This window comes from Protomyctophum parallelum (genome assembly GCF_964188405.1).
Source record: "Protomyctophum parallelum genome assembly, chromosome: 16".
Taxonomy (NCBI): Eukaryota; Metazoa; Chordata; class Actinopteri; order Myctophiformes; family Myctophidae; genus Protomyctophum; species Protomyctophum parallelum.
The window spans coordinates 15,210,414-15,238,042 of NC_139711.1; the positions used below are offsets into that span (position 1 = coordinate 15,210,414).

At 45.4% G+C, this 27,629-nt stretch overlaps 2 protein-coding genes across 2 annotated transcripts in view; both read left to right on the forward strand.

The window, feature by feature from the left end:
• nrg2b (neuregulin 2b) overlaps positions 1-10,990 on the forward strand; it is a gene marked incomplete at both ends in the record, with an annotated part of 54,562 nt that extends 43,572 nt beyond the window's left edge. Inside the window, 5 exons of the mRNA XM_083786207.1 lie at positions 1,084-1,219; positions 2,386-2,513; positions 2,936-3,151; positions 7,788-7,971; positions 10,403-10,990. Coding sequence (XP_083642333.1) covers positions 1,084-1,219; positions 2,386-2,513; positions 2,936-3,151; positions 7,788-7,971; positions 10,403-10,990 — 1,252 coding nt within the window. The remainder of the gene's footprint in view (positions 1-1,083; positions 1,220-2,385; positions 2,514-2,935; positions 3,152-7,787; positions 7,972-10,402) is intronic.
• Positions 10,991-19,724: 8,734 nt separating this feature from the next.
• On the forward strand, positions 19,725-27,129 carry LOC310873659 (N-acetyllactosaminide beta-1,3-N-acetylglucosaminyltransferase 2; the record flags this gene model as incomplete). Its single annotated transcript, XM_083786208.1, has 4 exons — positions 19,725-19,757; positions 20,554-20,813; positions 21,578-21,592; positions 25,686-27,129. The coding sequence occupies 4 exons, from the start codon at positions 19,725-19,727 to the stop codon at positions 27,127-27,129; spliced, it is 1,752 nt and encodes a 583-aa protein (XP_083642334.1).
• Between the last annotated feature and the right edge of the window lie 500 nt (positions 27,130-27,629).

Below are 27,629 nucleotides of genomic sequence, written 5' to 3' on the forward strand. Positions count from 1 at the left end.
ACAAACAAACACCATGGTGTGAGCTATCACTTGTGCGTTACAAATTTGTCTTCTATTTTTTTTAAATTATGTAGTAACGTGTGTTCCGTTAGGGGAGATATGACAAATAATTTAAAAATATATATACAAAGAAACATTTTAATAATAATAATAATAACTTGAATTCATATAGCGCCTTTCAAGAAACCCAAGGACGCTTTACGAAACAGAAAACAAAATAAACAAACTAATTGCCAAAAGCCTGAGTAAACAAATGTGGAAATAGCTTTTTTAGACAAATAAATTGTGATTAGGCGATTATGTATTAATTGTGACACACCTAAATTCTAACTGACATCTTAGATCCAAATATTGTAATTTTACTCCACTTCATTTATTTGATGACTTTAGTTACCAGTTACTTTACCACTTCAGCCACATTATACATTTCGGCCATTTGAAAATAGCCAATCTACAAGCTCACAATGCATCGCGATGCAACGTATTGTGACTTGTGAGCATGTATTGATTTGCTATTTTCAAAATATATTTGTAATGCATTTTATAACCTACATTTTAATGCCAATCGCCTACTTTTGTACTTTTGTACATTTTGAATTCCGGGACTTTTACTTGTAACAGAGTCTTTCTATATTACAGTATTGATACTTTTCCTTAAAGGACAACTTAAATTTTTTTCAACCAAGGTTCATGTTTTAGGTAGTTTTTTATTTTTTCATTAGCTGCTTTTTACAGGGGGACGGGGGAGTTCGAACATGGGGCTAAATATGTATTTATACAACATTTTGTAATGATTTACTATAGTCCTACTAGACCCCAGAAAATGACATTTGGCCACAAAAGATCACAGGATCTACTGAATGTGAAGGGGGAGGTGACAAACTAACATATTGAGCCTATACAACACAGTATGGCATCCCCCTAGTACCCCCTTCACATTCAGTACATTCAGTATTTAAAGAATCGCTACAACATTTCTCTAATAACAACCTAAAACATGAACCTTGGTTGAAAAAAAACTAAAGTTGTCCTTTAAGTCGAACACTTGAGTCCTTTTTCCCCACCACTTGTCATTGCCACCAGGAAGCGGAGGAAGAAGCTGCATGGGCCTGTGCATCAGAACCAGAACCAGTGTGTGGAGCAGCCAAACCGCATGCTGGCCAACGGGCCCAACCACCCCGGGCCAGGCCCGGGCCCGGAGGAGATCCCAATGGTGGATGTAAGTCCAAACCACTCCTTCACAAACACTAGCATGGGTCCCTTTATTTGTTTTGTTTCCTACATTAAATGTAGGAAACAAAACAAATGAACACAATTTTGATCCGTTTTGCCGCCAGCATTAATTAATCTATCTATCGTGCATTGCCAAAGTTTTATCGCGCGTAACATCTTCAAAATGGCTGCGGCCACTGTCCCACTTTGATTGTTATGCTAACGAGCGGCAGCTCGACGAACGATACGACTTAGTAGGCCTAAGTGCACATTTAGTTACGATGCAACAGCACCAATTGTAGTGTTTTAACCCGGCCATGGGTTATGACCCCCCCCCCGCCTTCCTACCTGTCACTGTGAGGCGAGTCCCTCAATGAGTCGTAGGAGTCTCCATACTGCATGCCCGCGCCGCTCACTTCCGCGCAGCCCCAGTGGGTATCACTTCGACATGTAGACAGGAGGAGCCGAGATTCGAACCGCCGACCCATGGATCATTGGACGACCTGCTCTACCTCTTGAGCCACAGCCGCCCACGTTCTTGGGGGGAACGTTCACCAAAAATAGTCGACCTACAAGCTAAAAAAAAAAAAAAAAAAAAAAAGGCAAATACGTTTAGGGATAACGGGTAAGGGTTCTATGGGAATTATTTAAATTCCATGCACTGATCCATGCATTCGTCTCCAACATAGATATTAGATAAAAGGTGCATTCATATAGCGCTTTTATCCAAAGCGCTTTACATTACATTCACCCATTCACACACACACATTCACACACCGATGGCTGAGGAAACTACGCAAGGCACATAGCCTGGCTAATACAGATACTCATACAGAGCATGTGTTTGGTCCGGCGTGCTAACAGTCCTACAGTCAGCGAGAGCTGACGGTGCGACGGTGTTGTCGAACTAATGCCTGTTGGACTGTTAGCATGTCAAAAAAACCTATGCACTGTATATGGGAAATGAATGCAGCAATCAGGTCCGAGCAGTGTCATCACGTGATAACCAATACAAGACACCTGTGTAAAAAATTCCAGTGACTGACTAGACAGTCCCAAACATAGCGTACTACATAAGCACCACGCAATATCAACGGAATAGGCTCTATTCACATACGCCATTTTGGAACTAAATAACTCTTCCTACTATGTGTGCATGTCCATGTCTTGTAGTACATCTCTAAGAGTGTCCCGACCACAGAGTGTGTCATCAGTCATGGGGCGGAGGGTGCAGGCAACTACGCAGGCAGCCGAATGTCCACACGCTCCCACCACTCTTCCACTGCCTCACACCCTTCCAGGTACATTGATCGCTCTCTTTCAATCTCTTTCAGGTGAGCACACACACATGACACACCCTGAGTCACACACTGACTATACTTGAAGGGTAATATATATATACCACTCATTTTCAACATTGAACTATGTCGTTAATATACCTTAGACAAGCACGCACACACACACGCACACACGCACACACACACACACACACACACACACACACACACACAGAAACAGCGCATCGCGGTTTAGCCAATGAGAAAGCCAACTGGACTAGCACAGCGACATCAGCCAATGAGAAAAAAAAGTCCCCCCCTCCCCTGCTGTGTAGCCTCCAACTGGAGGTCTAGAACTTCTAGAACACACTCACACACACACACACACACACACACTCATGCTACAGTGTTGTCTACGCTCCCGATCCCTTGTACCATCCGCGTAGACACGAGGAGCAGACGTGGAGCATGGAGCGAACAGAAAGCATGAACTCAGACTGCCAGTCGGGAGGCCTGTCCAGCTCTGTGGGGACCAGCAAATGCAGCAGTCCAACATGCATGGCGCGGAGAGCCACCCACTGGGGCTGCGCGGAAGTGAGCGGTGCGGGCATGCAGTATGGAGACTCCTACGACTCATTGAGGGACTCGCCTCACAGTGACAGGTAGGAAGGCTGGGGGGGGGGTCATAACCCATGGCCGGGTTAAAACACTACAATTGGTGCTGTTGCATCGTAACTAAATGTGCACTTAGGCCTACTTGGGGGAGACCATAGACCAGTTGTATTCAACTAGATTGGGCCGGGGGCCACTACTGCAGTAGAATGATTGTGTGTGGCGGGGCCGCACAGCATGCATGCTTTTGTGGGTTCTCAAAGTGCATTTTGTGCTCAAACACAAAGATTTATGTATAAATATATGTTTTTTGTAGCTAGCCCCCTGGTGGAGAATGGTATACTGTACGTGCTGAATGCACATATTTATGCAATACCCATTGTCTCAGAGTGCCTGTTGTACCCATTCTCCGAGTACCCGCATGACAGATAAATATGCGGAGACAGAGATCCCTGATGTCGTCAGCAAAGTTCTGCTGAGGTCGTGGAGATGACGATTCGCAAATTCACTTACAATTAATTGGTGATGCGGCACAAGTGTTTGAAGCCAATCACACAGGGAATCGATGCGTCCTTTGCAAAATGCAAATCAATCAATAATTGTAGGAGCACAAACAACGCCTAATACAAACAGAAAGATTAATGTTTTTTATCAATATGGATAATTATTCTTGTTTCTATGTAAGCATGTACTGTATGTACACTATGACAAACTTTCGACAGTTAACTGAAATGCAAAAGTGTGATACTGTCCCTTTAATTAATATAGTCAATGGTATAAAATGAAAGACCTTGTGAACAAATTACTTGGCAATGGGCAACTTAAATAAAATAAAAAAGGTTTTGATTGATTGATAATTTTATTAGACAATAAAATGCAGACAGTACAGGGGGTACAGTCAAGCACAAATGGTCCAAAAGGATATAAGAAAGACCTTGCGTTCTTGTTTCCATTCAGGTCCCATGCATTCATTAATTAAAAAAAAAACAATGACATATCAGCAATGATATATCTCAAACATTATTAAATCTAGGTACATGTTGGAATATAAATAAATTGGGAAAATAGGGGGGGATAAAGAGGTGGGGCAATCGCATTATCTCCCTTTAACCTGATGACAGTGACAGGTTCATTTTAAAACCTTTTTTAAAGGAAACCAGTGATTTGCTTGTTTTGAGGCAGGGTATTCCACACATGAGTGGAAGTGCTGTGGAAGGGGGATTTACAGATATTTGTTCTAAAAATGGGTGGCACCAGATCATTATTCAAGTGTCTGTGGGAATTGCTCACCTTTATTCTAGTGTTATGTCTGTGGGAATTGCTCACCTTTTTGAGGTAATCAGTCAAGTAAGAACTGGGCACTAAGGCATGGATGGCAGATCTGCATTTACAATCTTGAATGTCAGTCCGATTTTCAGTTGCTTGACTGTCTTCTACCATGAGCCAACCTATGCTATCAAATTGCGTTTCATAAAGGTGGGTCATGGGCCTATAGGCCTAGAAGGACTCACATGAAGGTGGGTCATGGGCCCTAGGCCTATAGAAGGACTCACATTAAGGTGGGTCATGGGCCCTATAAGCCTAGAAGGACTCACATTAAGGTGGGTCATGGGCCTATAGGCCTAGAAGGACTCACATTAAGGTGGGTCATGGGCCCTAGGCCTAGAAGGACTCACATTAAGGTGGGTCATGGGCCCTATAAGCCTAGAAGGACTCACATAAAGGTGGGTCATGGGCCCTATAAGCCTAGAAGGACTCACATAAAGGTGGGTCATGGGCCCTATAAGCCTAGAAGGACTCACATAAAGGTGGGTCATGGGCCCTATAAGCCTAGAAGGACTCACATTAAGGTGGGTCATGGGCCCTAGGCCTATAGAAGGACTCACATGAAGGTGGGTCATGGGCCTATAGGCCTAGAAGGACTCACATTAAGGTGGGTCATGGGCCCTAGGCCTAGAAGGACTCACATAAAGGTGGGTCATGGGCCCTATAAGCCTAGAAGGACTCACATTAAGGTGGGTCATGGGCCCTAGGCCTAGAAGGACTCACATTAAGGTGGGTCATGGGCCCTAGGCCTAGAAGGACTCACATTAAGGTGGGTCATGGGCCCTATAAGCCTAGAAGGACTCACATAAAGGTGGGTCATGGGCCCTATAAGCCTAGAAGGACTCACATTAAGGTGGGTCATGGGCCCTAGGCCTATAGAAGGACTCACATGAAGGTGGGTCATGGGCCTATAGGCCTAGAAGGACTCACATTAAGGTGGGTCATGGGCCCTAGGCCTAGAAGGACTCACATTAAGGTGGGTCATGGGCCCTAGGCCTAGAAGGACTCACATGAAGGTGGGTCATGGGCCCTAGGCCTATAGAAGGACTCACATGAAGGTGGGTCATGGGCCCTATAAGCCTAGAAGGACTCACATTAAGGTGGGTCATGGGCCCTATAAGCCTAGAAGGACTCACATTAAGGTGGGTCATGGGCCCTAGGCCTATAGAAGGACTCACATGAAGGTGGGTCATGGGCCCTATAAGCCTAGAAGGACTCACATGAAGGTGGGTCATGGGCCCTAGGCCTATAGAAGGACTCACATGAAGGTGGGTCATGGGCCCTATAAGCCTAGAAGGACTCACATAAAGGTGGGTCATGGGCCCTATAAGCCTAGAAGGACTCACATGAAGGTGGGTCATGGGCCCTATAAGCCTAGAAGGACTCACATTAAGGTGGGTCATGGGCCCTAGGCCTATAGAAGGACTCACATGAAGGTGGGTCATGGGCCCTATAAGCCTAGAAGGACTCACATGAAGGTGGGTCATGGGCCCTAGGCCTATAGAAGGACTCACATGAAGGTGGGTCATGGGCCCTATAAGCCTAGAAGGACTCACATTAAGGTGGGTCATGGGCCCTAGGCCTAGAAGGACTCACATGAAGGTGGGTCATGGGCCCTAGGCCTATAGAAGGACTCACATGAAGGTGGGTCATGGGCCCTAGGCCTAGAAGGACTCACATAAAGGTGGGTCATGGGCCCTAGGCCTATAGAAGGACTCACATTAAGGTGGGTCATGGGCCCTAGGCCTAGAAGGACTCACATTAAGGTGGGTCATGGGCCCTATAAGCCTAGAAGGACTCACATAAAGGTGGGTCATGGGCCCTAGGCCTAGAAGGACTCACATTAAGGTGGGTCATGGGCCCTAGGCCTAGAAGGACTCACATTAAGGTGGGTCATGGGCCCTAGGCCTAGAAGGACTCACATTAAGGTGGGTCATGGGCCCTAGGCCTATAGAAGGACTCACATAAAGGTGGGTCATGGGCCTATAGGCCTAGAAGGACTCACATGAAGGTGGGTCATGGGCCCTAGGCCTATAGAAGGACTCACATTAAGGTGGGTCATGGGCCCTAGGCCTATAGAAGGACTCACATTAAGGTGGGTCATGGGCCCTATAAGCCTAGAAGGACTCACATGAAGGTGGGTCATGGGCCCTAGGCCTATAGAAGGACTCACATGAAGGTGGGTCATGGGCCCTAGGCCTAGAAGGACTCACATGAAGGTGGGTCATGGGCCCTATAAGCCTAGAAGGACTCACATTAAGGTGGGTCATGGGCCCTATAAGCCTAGAAGGACTCACATTAAGGTGGGTCATGGGCCCTATAAGCCTAGAAGGACTCACATAAAGGTGGGTCATGGGCCCTAGGCCTAGAAGGACTCACATTAAGGTGGGTCATGGGCCCTAGGCCTAGAAGGACTCACATAAAGGTGGGTCATGGGCCCTAGGCCTAGAAGGACTCACATTAAGGTGGGTCATGGGCCCTAGGCCTAGAAGGACTCACATAAAGGTGGGTCATGGGCCCTAGGCCTATAGAAGGAGTAGGGTGACCAGATCCAAACTGTCCATTTGAGGGACAGAAGTATTACTTGTGTGGGACAAGTGGGACGGGGTTAGCAACTTATTATGTAAGTTGCAATTAAATGCTGTAATGTCATATTCGACCATATTAGGCCTAATATTGCCTATAAGCCTATAATTTTGTTAATCAACCGCTCTGGCGTTTCACTTTTTGTTTTAAAATTGATATGGCCGACTTGGTACTGAAGCCTAGGGGATATTTTAACAGACTTAAAAACACATCGTGCAGGAAAAGAGACAATGAGAGAGCTTTACAACAGAAAGCCAACTATTAGGACATTTGAACACTGATGCATGTTACAATGTGGGACAGGGTCTCAATTTGTAGGACGCCTGAAAAGTCTTGGAAATGAGGGACTGTCCCACGCAAAGGGGCACATATGGTCACCCTATTTGTGAGGTCTGGAGCTTAGTTTTTTGTGACATTAATTTGAGATGTTAGAGAACGAGGAGGTGCAAGCATAGTCAAATAGGGGCTGAATAAGAATCTTTTCCTTTGATTTACTCTTTTGATCGCCCTTGTTGCCATGCCTTCACCTGACAGTTTATTGTCCAGGATACAGCCCAGATATGTAACCTCTTCTTTGCTAGAGATTACCATGTCATCAACATTATCATTGTACATTTATATTAAAGCACTTCTGTCAGAGTGCCTTGATCGTTGGCTTGACTGAAGTCCAGCCATAAAAGGTAACTTGACCACCAGTCTTTAGTGTGGTAATTGCTTGTATGCATAATAATAATAATAATAATATACATGAGACTGTACTAATGTCCTATCCAGGTATGTATCGGCACTGACCACTCCAGCGCGCCTGTCTCCCGTGGAGTTCCACTACCCTCCGCTGCCGCCCCAGGTGCCCACCTTCCAGATCACCTCACCAAACACGGGCCACGCCCTCTCCCTGCCCCCCGCCGCTGGTACCTATCACAGAGAGGATGACCAGCCCCTGCTGCAGTGCCCCGACGTAAGGAACAAACACATCAGTGTTGATTTATTTTGACAGCACATTTTGATTTAGTTGTTACTCACAGCCTCCTGAATGAAATTTCATTTAGTTTTAGTCATATTTTAGTCGCCTGAAATGCTTTAGTGTTAGTCTAGTTTTAGTCAACTAAATCTACAATTGATTTTGACGACCAAATATTTGGCGGGCGTTGATGGTGACGTAATGCCAGATTTTACACCTTACTGCGACGCGTTGTTGTGAGCATGTAGATCATTCGAAATGTATATAGGGCTGAAGTGGTTAATTATTTTTTTTATAATAATCATCCAAATCTACAGTTGTAACTGAAGCTTTCAAATAATTGTAGTGGAATAAAAGTACAATATTTGCCTCTGAGATGTAGTGAGGTAGATGTACTGACAATTGGAAACACTCCAGTAAAGTAGAAAATCCCTCTATTGTATTTAAGTAGGCCTAAAGTATGTAGTAAATGTACTGTACTTGTACAATGTACACAACAAAAAAGTGCAAAAGAAAGAAAAAAGAGAGCGGATTTTACATAATTTCCCATAATTTAAAACACTGTCCGACTTTGTTTAGAGCCAATAAAATACCATGCGTTATTCTAACGGCCAGGTGCATATCATCTTTATATAGAGGGGGAAACATTATAGGCTACACGTGTATGGGTAAGGCTGCATCGATGTAACAGGTTTCAAATTAATTAATTAACAGCAGCAGCTGCAGCACGGTTTAGATACCATAGGATAAGTCAAGTCATGTGACGCACAACCGCCACAAATAGTCCTAAGGCATAATCTAAAATACACTTCCGTATACCTCACGGGCAGTTACTTGGATTAGATTCCTGAACATTGCACGCATGAAATGTGCCTCCGAGCAGCCAACGAGAGAGAGAGAAAAAGAGAGGGCCAGCCAGGCAGTTCCACTGGTCGCTCACAGAAAAGTTTACAGACAGGAGGACGGACAGAACAATTTTTTATCTTTTGACTTTTGACATTTATAGTTTAGGTAGGTCTATCGGGTTGGAATGATTTCAAACACTGTCATTTTTATTTGTAATCGCATCGGCACGCATTCTCGTTCCAAGGAAAGGAAATGTCGGTCGGGTCAAACCGACCATTCAATAACGTCCCTCGGCCCTCAGCATGGATAATAAGCCTTTTATTCCTATTCTCTTATCAACATATTAAACAAATTCAAAGTTAACCAGCCAAATATATATGATACATGAAAAAGCTCCAGCCGCTGCCGCTCCACCACGCAGCAGCAACCATTTGGTTTGTGTTGTTACATTATTGCTGACACGATTAGACTCTCATTGATTCCGTGTTTATTATGTTACACTTTTCATTTCATATCACACCATATGCACTCGTAGGCCTAGAAATTAGGTCGCCAGCACAGCATGGAAAAAATATATTTTTTATATATTTTTTAATTTGACCACGGTAATGAACCCGTGGTATGAGTTACATAACGGCGGTATGGTGATATTGCGGTAATTGCACCCAGCCCTAATACAGAACCATATATTGCTATAATAGCCTATCTACAAGCTCACAATGCATCATATTCATATCTCGACACGTTGGGAGCTTGTAGATCTGCTATTTTTACAGGTGCTGCGCTGCTGTGAGTGCTGAGCAGCCAGGCTGCATATCCCCGCCAGGCCATGTTGTATACCCACGCAGGCCTGTGGAATTCATAGGCAGTCATAGTAGCCAATTTGAATGGAATCTGATGATACTGATACAGAACAATATATTGCTGTCAGGTGGAAACCTTGTATGACCAAAACCATTCCTTTACTAAATATATAATAATAAAAATTTAATAAAATAGTTAAAAAAGCTCACAATGCATCATATTCATATCTCGACATTTACTGTGGTCACCTCTTCACCGAAAACCGGACTATGAATAGGCACACCAGCGGCGCCGACTATGTGGGTGACTATGTGGGTGAGGTAGTTGCTTGAGCACCCATGAAGAAATAGGGAATATGGAACCACAAATTAGGCCCCCTGAGCTCCCCTCACCCATTTGAATGTCATCCTTTATGTTGTCAGAGTGTTGGTGAAGATGCACACAAGCCCGCACAGCCATTAACAGTTTTCGCACCTCTCTAAATTCGCTAATCTCTCTAACGAAACCTTGCCAATTGAGGCTGAGTGTCGCGGGCTTGAAACAATAAGAATGACCGACCCTGGATGCATATCAATGCATCCACTGTGTCGACCTGTTTACTGTAGGTGTTCTGTCTGAAGCAGAGTTAGATAACAGTGGCTGATGAACTAATTAAATTACAGTATGTAAGGTAAATGCATATATGAGTCACTAAAGTTTCTCTATTATGCAAGTAAATGGGGTTAGGTTTTATAAGAACTCTTCACCTCTGCTTAACCCCCTCCATCGGTGTGTCTAGGACGGACATTTGTACCGGCAGCCCCGTCGTCCCAGACGGCCCTACCTGACGGAGAGCACGGGCAGCCTACCGTCCAGCCCCTACCGCCTCCCCGACGACGAGGCCTACGAGACCACGCAGGAGTACGTCGCCGCCTCCTCGCGGCAGCCCGCCCGGAGCCGCCAACAGCAGCGGCGGCAGCAGCAGCAGCAGCCGCGCCCGCCGCGGCGCCCCCACCGCCTCAACGGACACGTACAGGCGGCGGCCCATCGGGGGGCCGCCGCCTCGTGCCTGCGGGACTACAGCTCGCAGAGCTTCAGCCAGTCCGAGGACGAGGAGGACGACGACGAGGAGGGCCACGGGGAGAGCACGCCCTTCCTCAGTATGCAGAACATGAGCGTGGACCCCCCGCCGCCGCCCCTCACCACCGTTTCAGGTTACCGCCGCCCGGCGTCGTCATCCGGCGCCGCCGACACGCGGACTCACCGAGGGCTGGGTCGGCACGGTGGTGGTGGGGGCGCGCCGCGCAGCAACGGCAACAGCGGCCAGGGCCGGGGGTCTCACCAGTCGCACACGCACCGCTCCAAAACGGACAACATGCCCCTTTAAGACAGAGCCCCCCCCCCCCACCCCAACACCACTTTCGTCCTCACATACACCCTCCCCCCCCCATACACAACCAGTGGACTAGAGACCTGCACCTAGGAAAAAATATTTTTATTTTGTATAACAGACAGATATTCTAAACAAATGAAATATTTATTTTCATTTCAGCAAAAATTGTCTACTAGCTAACAGCAAAGACTTTTTTTTATAAACGGGGGGGAAGAATATTTATATGTAAAGTTTTTTGATTTACAGCGTTACGAGAGATGATAAGAGAATTACGTGCCAATTTTTTCACAAGTTAGATAAATAGAATAATATTGTGGTGCCTTTTGCTGTATGCTGAAGTTGGAGGTCCCATTGAGTTTTTGTAGCCTTTCTTATAAAAGACTCCTCGTTTTTTATAGAGACCAACCTCCTTCCTTCCTTTTCCTTTTGTTTTTTTCCTCTGATTTGGGATCTTCCTGTTTTTGAACTGTGATCTGATTATGTTATCATGCAATATGAATTCCTCCTGTGTAAAAGGTGTATGTTTACATGAGTATGATCCACGCAATGCGCTCGTTTCACAGGGACATTTTATCACTGACGCAACCGGATGTGTAGGGTAGCTTTCTGGGTTCCCCCCGCACACCCACGTGCAGGGCAGATTTTTTTTGGGAGGGTTGAAAATCTCTAGTTGAACACACATTCACAACAACGTCCCGAGTGTTAATGAAGCTCTTGGGAGTCCAATTAACACTCGGGATTGTACTCTGTTGGTCATTCATATCCTCGTATATGCTACCTGTCAGCCATTTGTTGTTGTTGCTGTAAGAGGAAGTGCATTAGGGCGTTGTAGGGTAAGTGATTCGACATCCTTGCGTAGATGTTCAGGGTTTCCTTTTCATGGTCTCGGTGGTGGTTGCAGCATATATGTGTGTGTGTGTGTGTGTGTGTGTGTGTGTGTGTGTGCTTATGTTTGTGTGGATGTGCGTGTGTGTGTGTGTGTGTGTGTGTGTGTGTGTGTGTGTGTGTGTGTGTGTGTGTGTCCAAACAGTCTGTGCACCTTGTGAAGTCACGTTGGGTGGTTCAGTTCTCCAAAGTGTTCTCCATCCAGCTTCGAGGGCAGTATGTGTGGTCTCTCACTCGACCTGCCCGCTCCTATGTTCACTCTGCCAGAAGCTGTCCATTGCACTGTAAGTACTTCCCTCCCCTCCCGCGTGAGCAGTCACAGGGCCGGGGGGAGGGATTGGGGGGTGGGGGGGGGGGGGGGGGGAGGGGGCCTGCCGAATCCAAACCGACCTAAAAACCAACCCAGTTGTTAATCCAGCCTGACTCTGGCCTCTCGTGGACTGCCCAGCCCGACCCGTTCTCCTATGCCAGCAGCTTAGAGCCGCATCGTGTCTCAGGACTTCCCCATCCCATCGCAGCCAAAAGACTCACACCTCTAGAGGGCGCGCACCGCACGCCATCTCAGTCACAGTTCAGTCCGCAGGCCAGATCCATTATGTCACTCCCCTTCCTGTCTTTCTTTCAGGCCAGATCCATTATGTCACTCCCCTTCCTGTCTTTCTCATCCGTCCGTCCGCCCGCCCGTCCGTGCATCCATCCATCCATCCCGTCTGTCTGATTGTTCTTATTCTTATGCTTAATTGGTATATATATAAATATATATATATATATATATATATATACATCACGGTGAAGGGATCGTGTGTAAAACTCTTGAAACTTGAAGAGAATTAGTTGTTCCTTTTTATTCTTCCAAAAGGCTGTCTCTCTCTCTCTCTGTGTGTGTGTGTGTGTGTGTGTGTGTGTGTGTGTGTGTGTGTGTGTGTGTGTGTGTGTGTGTGTGTGTGCACGCGTGGGCGTATGGGCCTTATTATGACTGACGACGCTGACAATGACACAAAAAGGTGAATTATGAAGAGGATGATGATGATGAAGATAAAAAATGAAATAAAAATAGATTCTTGTATCTTGAATCTATATATATCAGTTTGCTGTTCCCGCGGAGACGCATCTATGTTAGTTTCCGCTGGCGACTGACATCAAGCGGGTCTCACTGTGCAGAGGTTCACATTGCAAGTGCGTGAGTCGGAGTATACGACAAATACGTATTTTTATTTGTATTATTATTATTATTAATTTATGTAAGTCATAACCAACTACTCGTATATGATAATATTGATTACTGCATCCTTTTTTTGCACCTCCTATACCTTTATTGACTGAACATACTTTGCTTGGTCATATTGACTGAATGATCTGTTATGTGTCTGTCTCTGTCTACCCCCCTCCAACACACACACACACACACACGTATGCACACACACAGCTCCCCAGCACCCTCCATCCCGTGCCCTCCAGTCCTCTTCACCTCCAAATGATTTTCGGAAGCTATTAGCGAGGAACGAGTCTCCAGAAGCTATTAGCGTAGGACAAGTGTCCAGCTATTAGTGTGGGACAAGTCTCCAGCTATTAGCGTGGGACAAGTCTCCAGAAGCTATTAGCGAGGGACAAGTCTCCAGCTATTAGCGTGGGACAAGTCTCCAGCTATTAGCGTAGGACAAGTCTCCAGCTATTAGCGTGGGACAAGTCTCCAGCTATTAGCGTGGGACAAGTCTCCAGCTATTAGTGTGGGACAAGTCTCCAGAAGCTATTAACGAGGGACAAGTCTCCAGCTATTAGCGTGGGACAAGTCTCCAGCTATTAGCGTAGGACAAGTCTCCAGCTATTAGCGTGGGACAAGTCTCCAGCTATTAGCGTGGGACAAGTCTCCAGCTATTAGCGTGGGACAAGTCTCCAGCTATTAGTGTGGGACAAGTCTCCAGAAGCTATTACCGAGGGACAAGTCTCCAGCTATTAGCATGGGACAAGTCTCCAGCTATTAGCGTGGGACAAGTCTCCAGCTATTAGCGTGGGACAAGTCTCCAGCTATTAGCGTGGGACAAGTCTCCAGCTATTAGCGTGGGACAAGTCTCCAGCTATTAGCGTGGGACAAGTCTCCAGCTATTAGTGTGGGACAAGTCTCCAGAAGCTATTACCGAGGGACAAGTCTCCAGCTATTAGCATGGGACAAGTCTCCAGCTATTAGCGTGGGACAAGTCTCCAGCTATTAGCGTGGGACAAGTCTCCAGCTATTAGCATGGGACAAGTCTCCAGCTATTAGCGTGGGACAAGTCTCCAGCTATTAGCGTGGGACAAGTCTCCAGCTATTAGCGTGGGACAAGTCTCCAGCTATTAGCGTGGGACAAGTCTCCAGCTATTAGAGTGGGACAAGTCTCCAGAGTAGTTTTGGCTGCTGTGTAGAGTATACAGTAGACAAAATGGCAACATTACAAGTCCTGTGAATCCGCAATATGAATTAAGCTCCTACTCCTCTCCTCCGGAGCTATACATTGGGTATGGTATTTTTTTTAGGTCAGAAAGAACAGTTTTCCAAATCCTTTTTGGTGACGAAAAATACACACACACACACACAAAAACAACCGCAAACTGATTTTCTGCCAAATACAATACATACGAATCAATTTTCAATAAGTAGTGTATAGTTTTTTCTTGACGAATCACAGGAAATGCATGGATCACAGATATGTTAGAGTAGACTACCTTCAAAATGTCAACAATGCCCTCTGACAAATTCAGGGGAAACTCGTGATCATAGTAGGGATATCTATAAATATATTGGTTTTGTTTTTGATGGCCCAAAGTACTGGCTAGTTTCGTCTTATCACTGTAAAACTAATCGGGAATTTGCGACATGGATTTACTGCAAGTGAGAGTAGTGTGCTTCTAGACTAGAGGTAGTTGACTTCTCTTTGATCTCTCCCATCCATCCCTTCCCATCCATCCCTTCTCTTTGATCTCTCCCATCCATCCCTGCACTTCCCTCATCCCTCTAATGCAGCGGCTTTCAACCAGTGGTCCCTTGATGGGGTTCCAGGTGGTCCCCAGCAAAAGGATGGAGAGTTGGTAACCAAATGGACCCTAATAGATCTTTAACCCATATATATCTTTAACTCTTGAGTTAAATTTGAACCGAAACTCATTTCGGTTCATTTTACGCTCTCAAGAGTTAAACTATTGTTAACCAAGAAGTCTACAATTAGAGAATGTAGAAGAATTGTCATTTTGATCGTTTGCCTGTTATCTCCTACCTAGAGCATGGAATTGTGGACAAAATCGACAAAAACGAAATATTCCACGTTTTGGGTCTGAGAGGCTAAATGGTGTTCTGTGGCTCAAATGCTGAATAAATAATGGGCCTTGATATGAAAAGAGTTGAAAACCACTGCTCTAATGCTTCATTCATGCTCCGCCGGCGGCGCGTCATGGGTTTTGTAGATCTGCTATTTTTGGCACGCGACACCTGACGAAGTATGAATCAGGCTTTACCACGTACACACACACACATGGATACCGACGTGCACGTCATCAAGCATAACCTACTCTTAGAGTTACACACACACACACACGGATACCAACGTGCACGTCATCAAGCATAACCTACTCTTAGAGTTACACACACACACATGGATACCGACGTGCACGTCATCAAGCATAACCTACTCTTAGAGTTACACACACACACACGGATACCAACGTGCACGTCATCAAGCATAACCTACTCTTAGAGAGTTACACACAGTCAGATCAGATACACAAAGATGTTCGTGCGCGCACACACACACACCAAAGGCTCCTTCCTTCCATGTTTGTGTTTGTCCTGCAGTTTTGCCTTTGTCTTTTCTACCTACCAACTTCCTCCCTCCTCCCCAGTCTCTCTCCCCCCCTTCCCCCCCCCCCCCCCCCCCCTCCCCTTCCCCCTCTCCTCTCACCCCCCCCCCCCCCCCCCCCTGCATGTCCTAGTGGTACTGGTAGTTGGGTGCATGGAAAAAGCAGCAAGCAAATCGTTTTTCCACTCGGTGAAAAAAACTAAAGAAAACTAAAAAATAAAACTACAAAAAAAAAAGGTGTCTTCATTTTAACATTCAGCAATAAATCCCCCTTATTTCATGTCCATTATTCTTGGAATATGCTAGAAGATTTTTTGCAAGTTTTATCAACGAAAAAAATTATAAAATACTACTTGTAAAAGAAGAAACATCCCAAATCACCTCTTCATAATGACAAATAAATCTTTATTCCTACCATGTTTTGAAACACTCCTGTCGTCTTTCTAACAGACACGGTTGCTTCGTTTGGACTCTGCTCGCACACATGCTATGTATAGTAATATAGTATAGTATAGTATGTATAGTTTATATCTATAGTTTCATTATATTCCACTGTTACATTCTTAGTTTATGCATGTTTCATAACTACTTTTTATGTATGTGATGTATTGCCATGCTTTTTGTTCTTGATTAATGTAAGTCGCTCTGGAGTCTGCTAAATGCCTAAATTGAAAATTGTAAATTGTAAGGGTCCATTCCATGTTCCTGTTCCAAAATAAAACCTGAGGCCCATTTTCCACCAGGGTTGAACTGGCCTGGTTCTCAGTCCATGGGCCAGAGCCCGCAAAATGTGAACGTTAATTAAAATTTGAGTGTGCAAAACCATATTAAATTGTTTATAGGATCAGTATAAGTAAATTAATATATGATAACCCTTCCACAGTAGTAGCTTTTTCATATTTATTTTCACCTACAGTATATAGCCTACATGAGGTGAATTGGTAAAACTTGAATTAATAGTTATCACCTTGAAACCTCCCAAGATACATGGATTTATTGTATTAAGTTATTTTTGGGGGGCTTTTTTTGCCTTTATTGATAGATGTAGTAGGTAGACAGGACATGGGGAGAGCGTTGGGGGGGAAGACACAGTAAGTTTCGTCTGGGTCGGGACTCGAACCCACGACACACTGTCATGCTGGATTACCAGCCAAGGTGCCTGGACCGCTAAGCCGGCCCAGGCCTTGTAAATGTGCAAATTAGGCATCATATAAGAAAATATGCAAAAGCTACTGTGGAAGGGTTATCGATATATTGTATATTAATTTAATTACTGACCCTATAAACAATATAATATAGGTATGGTTTTGCCCACTCAATTCATAATTAACGTTCCAATTTTGGAGCTCTGGCTCATGGACTAAGAACGGGCTGGAGGCTCATGGACTAAGAACGGGCTGGTGGCTCATGGACTAAGAACGGGCTGGTGGCTCATGGACTAAGAACGGGCTGGTGGCTCATGGACTAAGAACGGGCTGGTGGCTCATGGACTAAGAACGGGGTGGCTCATGGACTAAGAACGGGCTGGAGGCTCATGGACTAAGAACGGGCTGGTGGCTCATGGACTAAGAACGGGCTGGTGGCTCATGGACTAAGGACGGGCTGGTGGCTCATGGACTAAGAACGGGCTGGTGGCTCATGGACTAAGAACGGGCTGGTGGCTCATGGACTAAGAACGGGCTGGTGGCTCATGGACTAAGAACGGGCTGGTGGCTCATGGACTAAGAACGGGCTGGTGGCTCATGACTAAGGACGGGCTGGTGGCTCATGGACTAAGAACGGGCTGGTGGCTCATGGACTAAGAACGGGCTGGTGGCTCATGGACTAAGAACGGGCTGGTGGCTCATGGACTAAGGACGGGCTGGTGGCTCATGGACTAAGAACGGGCTGGTGGCTCATGGACTAAGAACGGGCTGGTGGCTCATGGACTAAGGACGGGGTGGCTCATGGACTAAGAACGGGCTGGTGGCTCATGGACTAAGGACGGGGTGGTGGCTCATGGACTAAGGACGGGGTGGCTCATGGACTAAGAATGGGCCGGTGGCTCATGGACTAAGGACGGGCTGGTGGCTCATGGACTAAGAACGGGCTGGTGGCTCATGGACTAAGAACAGGCTGGTGGCTCATGGACTAAGAACGGGCCGGTGGCTCATGGACTAAGGACGGGGTGGCTCATGGACTAAGAACGGGCTGGTGGCTCATGGACTAAGGACGGGGTGGCTCATGGACTAAGAACGGGCTGGTGGCTCATGGACTAAGAACGGGCTGGTGGCTCATGGACTAAGAACGGGCTGGTGGCTCATGGACTAAGAACGGGCTGGTGGCTCATGGACTAAGAACGGGCTGGAGGCTCATGGACTAAGAACGGGCTGGTGGCTCATGGACTAAGAACGGGCTGGTGTAAAAGGGGCCACAGTGTGCAGAGCAGGTAACAGGATCACATATTAACAGGATCTCAGCCTAGAGAACACGCCACAGTGGAAGAATATAACAGACACTAGGTGGCAGCATTTGCCTTGTGCTTATACCTCTGTTATACCATGAATTTCACCTACATGCACATGTAAGCAGACAAACTTCCACAAATTAAATCAACAGAAATATTACTCGTATTAATCTTAATTTTATACCAATGGATTTAAACCAATTTCCACAATTTGTCAGATGATTAAAAGTCACATTGCTCAACTGTGTTTGAGTGTAAAATATCTCCTCAGTTGCATCAAATTTCAGAAGGCCAAAGTCAGGTCTAGTATATTTGTATCACATTTCAGACACAATAAACTCAAAATGTAATTCACTAAAGGAATAACAACTCTCTCGCACGCACGCACACACGTGCACGCACACACACGCACACACACACACACACACACACACACACACACACACACACACACACACACACACACACACACACACACACACACACACACACACACACACACACACACACACACACACACACACACACACACACACACACAGTTATGGGGGGTTCTTGAAAATAAAACATCTGAGAACCACTAGTACTATAGCTGGACTGCTGTCATAATAAATCAGTGTCTTACACGTGACATGACACTAAGATTGACATTCAGTAATTGGGTCCAAAAATAATAACATGATAATGGTGTGTAAAAACTATATCTAGTTGGACGGACATGTTGATGACCCCTGATCCCAGTACTATCATAGGCTGTGGAAGAGATGACACGTTGTGGCAGATCTCACATCATCGGGCAATTTGTTCCAGAGCATACTGCAAAACCATGTGACTGCATTAACTGCACTTCCATCACATTCAGATTTTTATTCTGAGTTGAGTCAGGAGACCAGTGTCCGATGATCTGAGCACAAATCAAGAAAAGAGAGAAATCCGCACACCATTTTCTGCTCCCAGATATTTATTTGACTGAAGTGGTAACATTTGAGGCCAGCATGCAAGCCCTTCCTCAGACCTTGATGATCTGAGCAGTCTCAGTGGTAGATAGGCAGTGAGCAGATCACAGATGCATTTGGGAGCTAAACCATTCTAAGCCTCATAAACCGTAAGTATCCCTATAGTGCTTTGAAATGGATTGTGTGTTGGATCAGGAGCCAGTGCAGCAGCATTATGGATAGGAGTAATGTGTTCCGCTTTTCTTGTCCCAGTGAATACAGTGGCCACAGCATTTTGAATGAGCATGGAGCCTTCCAACAGTCTTTTTCAGAAGGGTAGCAAAGACAGACAGGCTAGGAAACGATACCTACATAAAGCTACGTATCAAATGCCATATAACCATAATATGTAATTGTTTCCCCCTGTCAACCATCAGGCAACAAGTGCTGAGCCCTGTAGCCATGTCAGTCTTGGCAACATAAGCCGTCACAAATATGACTCCACTCCATTGCTGCTGCACTGGCACCATCACTATGCATATTCTGATGCTATATAATTATTACTTGCGCAAGGAGAGCGTGCAAGTATCAGTCAGGTGCTACGATACGCATGTCCCTTAGCAGCATGTGATATGATGTCATATGCTGGCACGAAGCAGACTGTGCAGGTATGTTTTCACACTAGTAGGCCATTTTTGGCCTACTAGTGTGCAACAAGCAAGTAGGCACTCGACAGAGTGCAGTTCTAGTTATATAATTATCTGCTTCTCTTGCTCGCACTGCGATATTGTGCCTGATATTGTTTTTAGCACGCACCATTCATTATATATAATTTGTAACTGCAAAACATGTCTGCTTGTATATTTCCCCTACCCATAAGCCTGTAAACTTGGAATGTGACAATAAACTTGAACCTATAGTTGAAGTTTGTCGGAGACGAATGCATAGATCAGTTTTCCATTTAAATAATTCCCACAGATTTCTTACCCATTTAGTGATTATGTGTGGGACACTATTAGGCCTACATGCTCTCGAATAACATAATTGTATTTCAAATGTTTATAACTACTGTCTGTGTCTACCAGACGTAATCTTCAAAAGCCATGCATTGGAGGGGCTAGCGCCCCTCAAACATCTTACGTCGTCATTTTGTGCCCTAAACAAACATTAAAGTCCTATAGACTTGTCCTATAGACTTGCCTGGCAAACAACCTACATCTTATTCTTAAGTGTTCTAAACAAACATTCAATATCCTAGAATTGGCTGACATATGATGTAATCTTCAGAAGCCACTTTTTCCAATAAGGCAAAAGGTTTAAATATGTAATCGACTAAGACTAAACTAAGACTGAACAGTTTCAGATGACTAAAATAAGACGTCTTGTCGTCCGTGGCATCCGGTACTTAATTGGCAATTAGACGTCTAGATGTTTATGGCTACCAAACCGTTTTAAGGATGTCAGACCCCAGATGGCAACAGCGAGGAGTTTGATATCCGGGCCGGGGTAATGCAGGGGGATACCCTCTTCATCATAGTCCTGGACTATGCACTCAGGAAAGCCATCAGTGGACAAGAGCAGGATTTTGGCTTCACCCTAACACCAAGGAGGTCAAGACGACATCCCAAGGTAGTCCTGACAGACCTGGACTATGTGGATGACATCAGCCTGCTCTCCGACAACGTGGAACAAGCTCAGGAACTCCTGAACAGAGTGGAGCTGGAGTGTGCCAATGTTGGCCTTAGGCTAAATGCCAAGAAAACTGATGTTATCACCTATAACATCTCACCGGCACATCCACCTCTCACAACAACAGGAGGCACTGTGCTGAAGGAAGTCAAGGACTTCAAGTACCTGGGCTCATGGGTCAACTCAACCGAGCAAGATCTGAAAGTGAGGAAGGCACTTGCATGGAGGGCCCTGAATGGCATGACCAGTGTTTGGAACTCCAATCTCCCCCGACAAATCAAACTCAGCTTCTTCTACACAACAGTGGAGTCTGTTCTCCTATATGGCAGTGAATGCTGGACCCTGAAGCCAACACTGCAGAAGTCCCTTGACGGGTGCTACACCAGAATGCTGCATGCAGTACTTATCATCAGCAAGACTGTACATGTTACTAACAAGACTCTGTATGAGGGAATACCAAGGGTGAGCCAGAAAATAGCAGCCAGGAGAATGAGACTAGCAGGACACTGCCAAAGGCATCAAGAACTGCCAGCCAGCAAACTGGTGCTCTGGGAACCAAAACACGGGCTTCGATCACGAGGACGCCCCACGCTAACATACGTGGATGTACTCAAGAGCGATGCAGGAGTGCAAAGTACCAACGAACTGGCCAGATGTATGGAGAATCGGGATGACTGGAAACGACGATGGAGGGCTCGTCTGAGGACGACCTAGAGAGATTAGGTTTCTGAACTGTCCGAAGCCCACATATCTGAGACAGAGCGAGTAGACATGAATGGTACCATCTTATGATGATCAGGACCCATTATATGAGGTAAGGTTGTAATACAATAGACACAATCGTAGAAAATAATAAGCCCCCAGACCAGTGGTGGAAGTATATGTACTCAAGTACTGTACTTAATTAAAATTTTCAGGTATTTGTAATATACTTGAGTATTTCCAATACATGATGCACAATGAGTACTTTTTTATGCAACAGAGTATTTTTGCATTTCAGTGCTGATACTTTTACCTACTGTAAGTAAAACATTTGAGTACACTGATCAGCCAGGACATGCCAGCATAGGCAAATCCTGCAAAACCAGTTAAACCACCACCACACCACGCAATGACCATTCAAGATGGTCATTGCGCACACACACACACACACAGTCACACACACACACGTCAGACAGGTTCCACTGGTTGGGAGTAATTCCTGAAGCGGATGCCGGAGGTTCATTTATTAGTTTGTAGATTTGTTGAACAGCAAAGCATCATAACAGGCAGACAACATAAATCTATCAACCTGAAAGTTGGCAAGCTTCCTTAAACAAAAGAGGCGTTACCAGAGAGTACCAAAGAAATGTTTTTCTGTGTCAACCGTAGCTTACAGCGTCATGAGCTTGTATAAAATGGGGCTTTAAGTGTTCAATGTATGATTTGTAATAATGTAGTCATAATAATGTAATCATAATGCAATAATTATAAAATAATAATAAAAAATAAACTAGTAACTAGCTGTCAAATAATTGTAGTGGAGTACAAAGGATAAAAAATGGAAATAATCAAGGAAAACTACCTCGTAGCTCATCATAACTGTAAAGGTACAGTTTTTCTTGTTTTGTTTTCTTTTTGTTTGATTGTTTGTAAATTCAAGCTATCATTGATACTGTTTATTGTTGCTTGAGTAAATGTAAGTGGTGACAGAGACGGTATTATCTTTCTGGTGTTTACACAGATATGACACTATCTATAAATACTCACTATTCCAGTTTTATCTGATCGTTGGGGGGAGGGGGGGGACAAGCTCATGCGCTGTGAGCTTGTAGATCTGCAATCTTTGCTGTTGTTCCTCCCAGGATATGGATGCTGGGGTTCAAGTGCAAGTTTTAGTGATCTTGCACAACAAAGTATATATGGCTTATTTTTTTAAGCTTTTTTGTGGCTTTCGCCTTTATTTTATATTTGTTATAAACAGTAGGCTGACAGGAAATGGAGAGAGAGATGGGCGGGGGTCAGGTAGTAAAGGCCGTCGGGATCGGGAGTCGAACCCGCGGCACACTGCCAGACTGGATTACCAGCCAAGGTGCCTGGACCGCTGAGCCACGGCCCAGGAAAAGTAGTTGGTTAGAGTGGTTAGACTCCTCATATTTTTATTTACTAGAGCGGTGCCCATTGGGCACTGGCCACTTGGAACGATGCAAGTTGGAAATGCATGCCCCACCCAGTTATGTCTGTGTCCCTTTTATGAAAAAATAAGCAGCAAGCACTCAGTTTGAGTAATTCCACGTATTAGTGTATTGGGTGCACATTTCTGGAAGATGTGTCCCTTTTATGCCCATATATGGAGTTCTTTGTCAGGCATGCTCAAATATGGAGTCTATGCCGATGTCAGAACATCTGTGTCCCTTTATTCCTATAGGGTTCTGTGTCAGACATGGATATGGAGTGTTGTGATGTCATGACAGGCCACCTCCATAAATGGACCCTGGGCAGGGGCCCTGTCCAGAGCCCGGGCAGAGGCCTTCTGTGGCGGTTCTGAACAACCGTGGGTCTGACCGACCCGACACCGGGCATTGCACTCCCTGTGGGGGTGTGGAACGCGTGTCGAATTTGAAGTCGGCGAATGGTTTTTGAGTTATGTGGATTACAGCTTACACGTACAGACAGAGGCAAGGTGCATTTATAGATAGATATAAAAATCACACCCGTGTGAAGTGAGTGGCACTCTTACCATCGTACATCATCATACATCATCTCATTCCGGCCAATCAGAATTACGTCACCTACACCTACACTATGACGTAAAATTGTTCATTCATTGTCAATAGGAATTTAATGTTCGTGTAGGACAAAGTTTGTGGACACACTAAAAGCTGGACATTGGAGGAGCTAGCGCCCCTCAAAAATCACACCCGTGTGAACTGTGAAGTATCATCATACGCCATCAATCATCTTATTCCGGCCAATCACAATGTGTTCTCACTGTCAATGCCATTTCATTAGTTTGTGTTGGGACAATGACGTAAACCTGGCCATTCATTACCAATGGCATTTAATGTTTGTGTTGGGACAATGACGTAAAACTGGCCATTCATTATCAATGGCATTTAAGGACGACCTATAGAGATAACCACGGATGTTGGGCTTTATTTTATTTATAACTTTGACACAAATGGATAGGTGCCCAAGCACGAAAAGCACCTCCACGCCCCTCTGCACGTGCCTGACGTGCTTGAAATTATTATAGTTATTACAGTATCTGAGAAATATTTCCAGGTAACCTGTTGATGAATAACAGGTTACCTGTCGGTGCACTCACTGACTCACACTCACTGTCTCTCTCTCTCTCTCTCTCTGTTGACTGACAGTGGGCGTATCCCGCATGTACCTGAATGTAACCAGTCTGTCTCCTATGGAAACGACACTGAACCACGCTTACTGTAGCCACCCCCTCAGACAGAAACTCCAACCCACTGGCTGTCATGTGTTAATACAACTAATTGTACATACCTCGGGAATTGTCTCTGTTATCGTCACAAAGGATCATTCCAAGTAGAAGACACAGAGAATTGGAGATGATGACAGACTGCTAGCACTACTGGTTGCAATTTTACAAAAGAGGGATATTTTTCAGCAAATGAGGTGGCCACCATCTCAAGAACAGGTAAACAAAGACTTTTCCCCAAGACTTCTATTTCAATGGTATGTTTAAACGTAAGGTCAGCACACCAGAGACATCACATTGAATTTGGTGTTACAGTAATATGCCCTTTTCATTTACCCTATATACTCTGAGCAGCTGTTTCTTTTTAATCTTGGACTATCCTGTCACTCAGAAATCTCTCCTGTTCCATTTTCTTCTAATCTTCCAACAACTCCTCTTGAGATACTGTGCTTCCCAATGTCGCCAGTAGTTTCTTTCATTCATCTGTTAACATGTGCTACCATGTACTGTGTAGTACAGTGGTTCTCAAAGTGGGCTCCGGGGGCCCTAGGGGTCCTTGAGGGAGTTCCAGGGAGTCCCCAGCTAAATGATAGTTGGGAACCAAATGGACCTTAGGGGTCTGTAACTCAGAGTGTACAAATGGAACCAAGTGTACACTATAAGAGTTAAATTAGCAGTGATTTTACAATATACATTGGGGTCCCAGAGATAGAAATGCCATTAAATAGGCGTCCGTAGCCTAATTCAGGCCACTGGAAATGAAAATGGTTGGAAATCACTGCTAGAGCCGTTAAAAATGTTATGGGGGTCCTTGGCATCTATTTTCAAATGGGGGGTCCGCTTGCTAATGAGTGTCATTTTGGGGGTAATTGACATAAAAAAGTTATCTTTTTTTAGAGCGAGATTTGTATAGTTGCCATTCTCTTAACCACTTATAACCAGGGGTCTAGGCTCGCTCCCTTCCCCACCTACACCAAGGGTCTTCAACAGAACCCTGCTCGGCAAATCTCTTTGCCAAAAATAGCCGATCTACAAGCTCATAAAGTGCTGTGAGCTTGTAGATCGGCTATTTCTGTTTCTGTTCTGTGGTGTGCACCATTGTAGCTTGGTGAGAAGTACCGTAGACAAGTCACTGACTTTCTTATGTAAACATGCGCTACATAGAGGTTCCCAACCACTGGTACTAGTACCACTGGTGGTACACAGAGGAGTCGCCCCCCCAAAAAGGAGGAAAAAAGACAAAAGTGGAATGAAATATTTATACAGTGCTTTGTGATGCACTTTGAGCTTGCAGATCTGCTATTCTCAAAACATCTTGACAACATTTGTTACATTTTGGAAACTATAACATCAACACAAAAGGGGGGGCAAAACATATTTCCAGCCTGGGGTCTGTGGACAAATACATATTCATTTGGGGGTCCTTGGCATGAGAATCACTAAACCAACCAAATACTTATTCTGTCCCCTTCAGCGGAATGGCACTGATCCGATGTCGCTGGTGGAACATCCTGATTTGTCTGTGCACTCCATGCATTCTTCTGGGCCTGCTCTTCGTCTACGTCGCCCTGATGCTGTGCTACAATATGGCAGACATTACAGCTAAACACAGCAGTTCAACACATCTGAGTAAAACGACTCAATTCATTGCCCCGGGGACTTACAGAAACGAGGGCTTTGCCCCATTACCTAGAACCTTCTGGGACCCTGCACCACACAACGGTGCTCTCTGGAATCAACTCCAACTGCCGATTGACCGCTATAACAATCCCATCCTTAGCGACAGGAGAACCACAAGGGGACATAAGCGAATTAACAGCAGTTACAGTCACCTAATGAAGGCCAGTTTCTCTGCCGTCGGAGAGCTGAAAACCAGAATGAGTGACTTTGCCAAACTGCCGGAGCAAATGAAGGAGTTTGTGAGCTCAATGCACAGACGGGAGTACCCCAACCTCATCGTGCCAAGCAAGCCCTGTGGAGCTGGGCTAGAGGACGAGGAGCCCCCCCTGCTTCTCCTGGCCATCAAGTCTGTGGCAATGAACTTTGAGCGGCGGCAGGTTATTCGCCGGACATGGGGCCAGGTCGGCTGGATGGCCGGTCAAAGGATAGGAAAAGCAGGCCAAAGGGGAGGCTACGTCCACCGGGTGTTCCTGCTGGCCAAGCAGAGCCAGGGGGAGCTGGCTGCGGACTTGGCGGACGAGTTACTGCAGCTCGAGAGCCGGCACTATGGAGACATCCTGCAGTGGGACTTCAAAGACTCCTTCTTCAATCTCACTTTAAAAGATGTGCACTTCTGGGACTGGTTCTCGCGGCGCTGCAAGTGGGCGCGCTTCGTCTTCAAGGGAGACGACGACGTGTTTGTCAACACGCCGGGCATGCTGGACTACATCCTGGACCAAGAGGAGAGGCTGGGACAATCAGCAGCCATGAGAGGCTTCATGGTTGGAGACGTCATCGGTGGGGCCATGCCTATCCGAGAGAAAAAGTCCAAATACTGCGTCCCGGAAAGCTTCTACAAAGGCTTATACCCTACTTATGCGGGTGGGGGTGGGGTGGTGTACTCGGGCCAGTTGACAAAACTTCTTAACCAGGTGTCCAAAATGGTTCACCTGTTCCCCATCGATGACGTCTACGTGGGAATGTGTATGGTGAAGTTGAAAGCCTACCCCATACACCACCCTGCCTTTCTGACATTTGACTTTCCTAAGAAAGAAGAAGAGCAGCAACAATGTGCCCACCACAGGATCTTGCTGGTTCACAAACGAAGCCCTGACCAAGTCAGTGAATTGTGGTCAGAGCTCAAAGACAAACATTCCCAGTGCTGGAATGCAACTCTGAGGAACACAGTAAAACAAAACGTGACAACGGAGACCGTCAAGTTAAAGCCCCTGAAACAACGAGAACGTGACTACATTTAAATCTTCACGGCAACCATTTAAAATAAAATCTCCTAACAACCCAGGTTGTTCGTTGGTTAACATCTGTAGCCCATTTGTATACTGTATTATTTATTTCTGCATACATTTTCTAAAGGGGTGTACTAAAGCAGAGGTTTTCAACTGGTGGTCCGTGGACCACTGGTGGTCCGTGAAGGTATTGCATGTGGTCCCTGGCCATGCATTTAGTATTTTTTTTATCAACCACTAGTTGGGAAATGAACTAGTTCATTAAGTGACCTGGTGATGTATGATGACATCAATGTCAGTTACTGGGAAGTCGGATGTCAAGAACTTCCACAGAAAGGGAGTTTGAATTTCAAGGGAAAGTGAACCGGATTGACTGGTTGAGTCTATTAGGAAATGTCAAATGTGCCCATATAATCATGCAATCGCATGTGTCTGCCATCTATGAGTTTAATATGGAAGGTTAAGAGAACAGAGTAAGGGCAACCATGGGAAAGGAATAGCTCCGGACGACT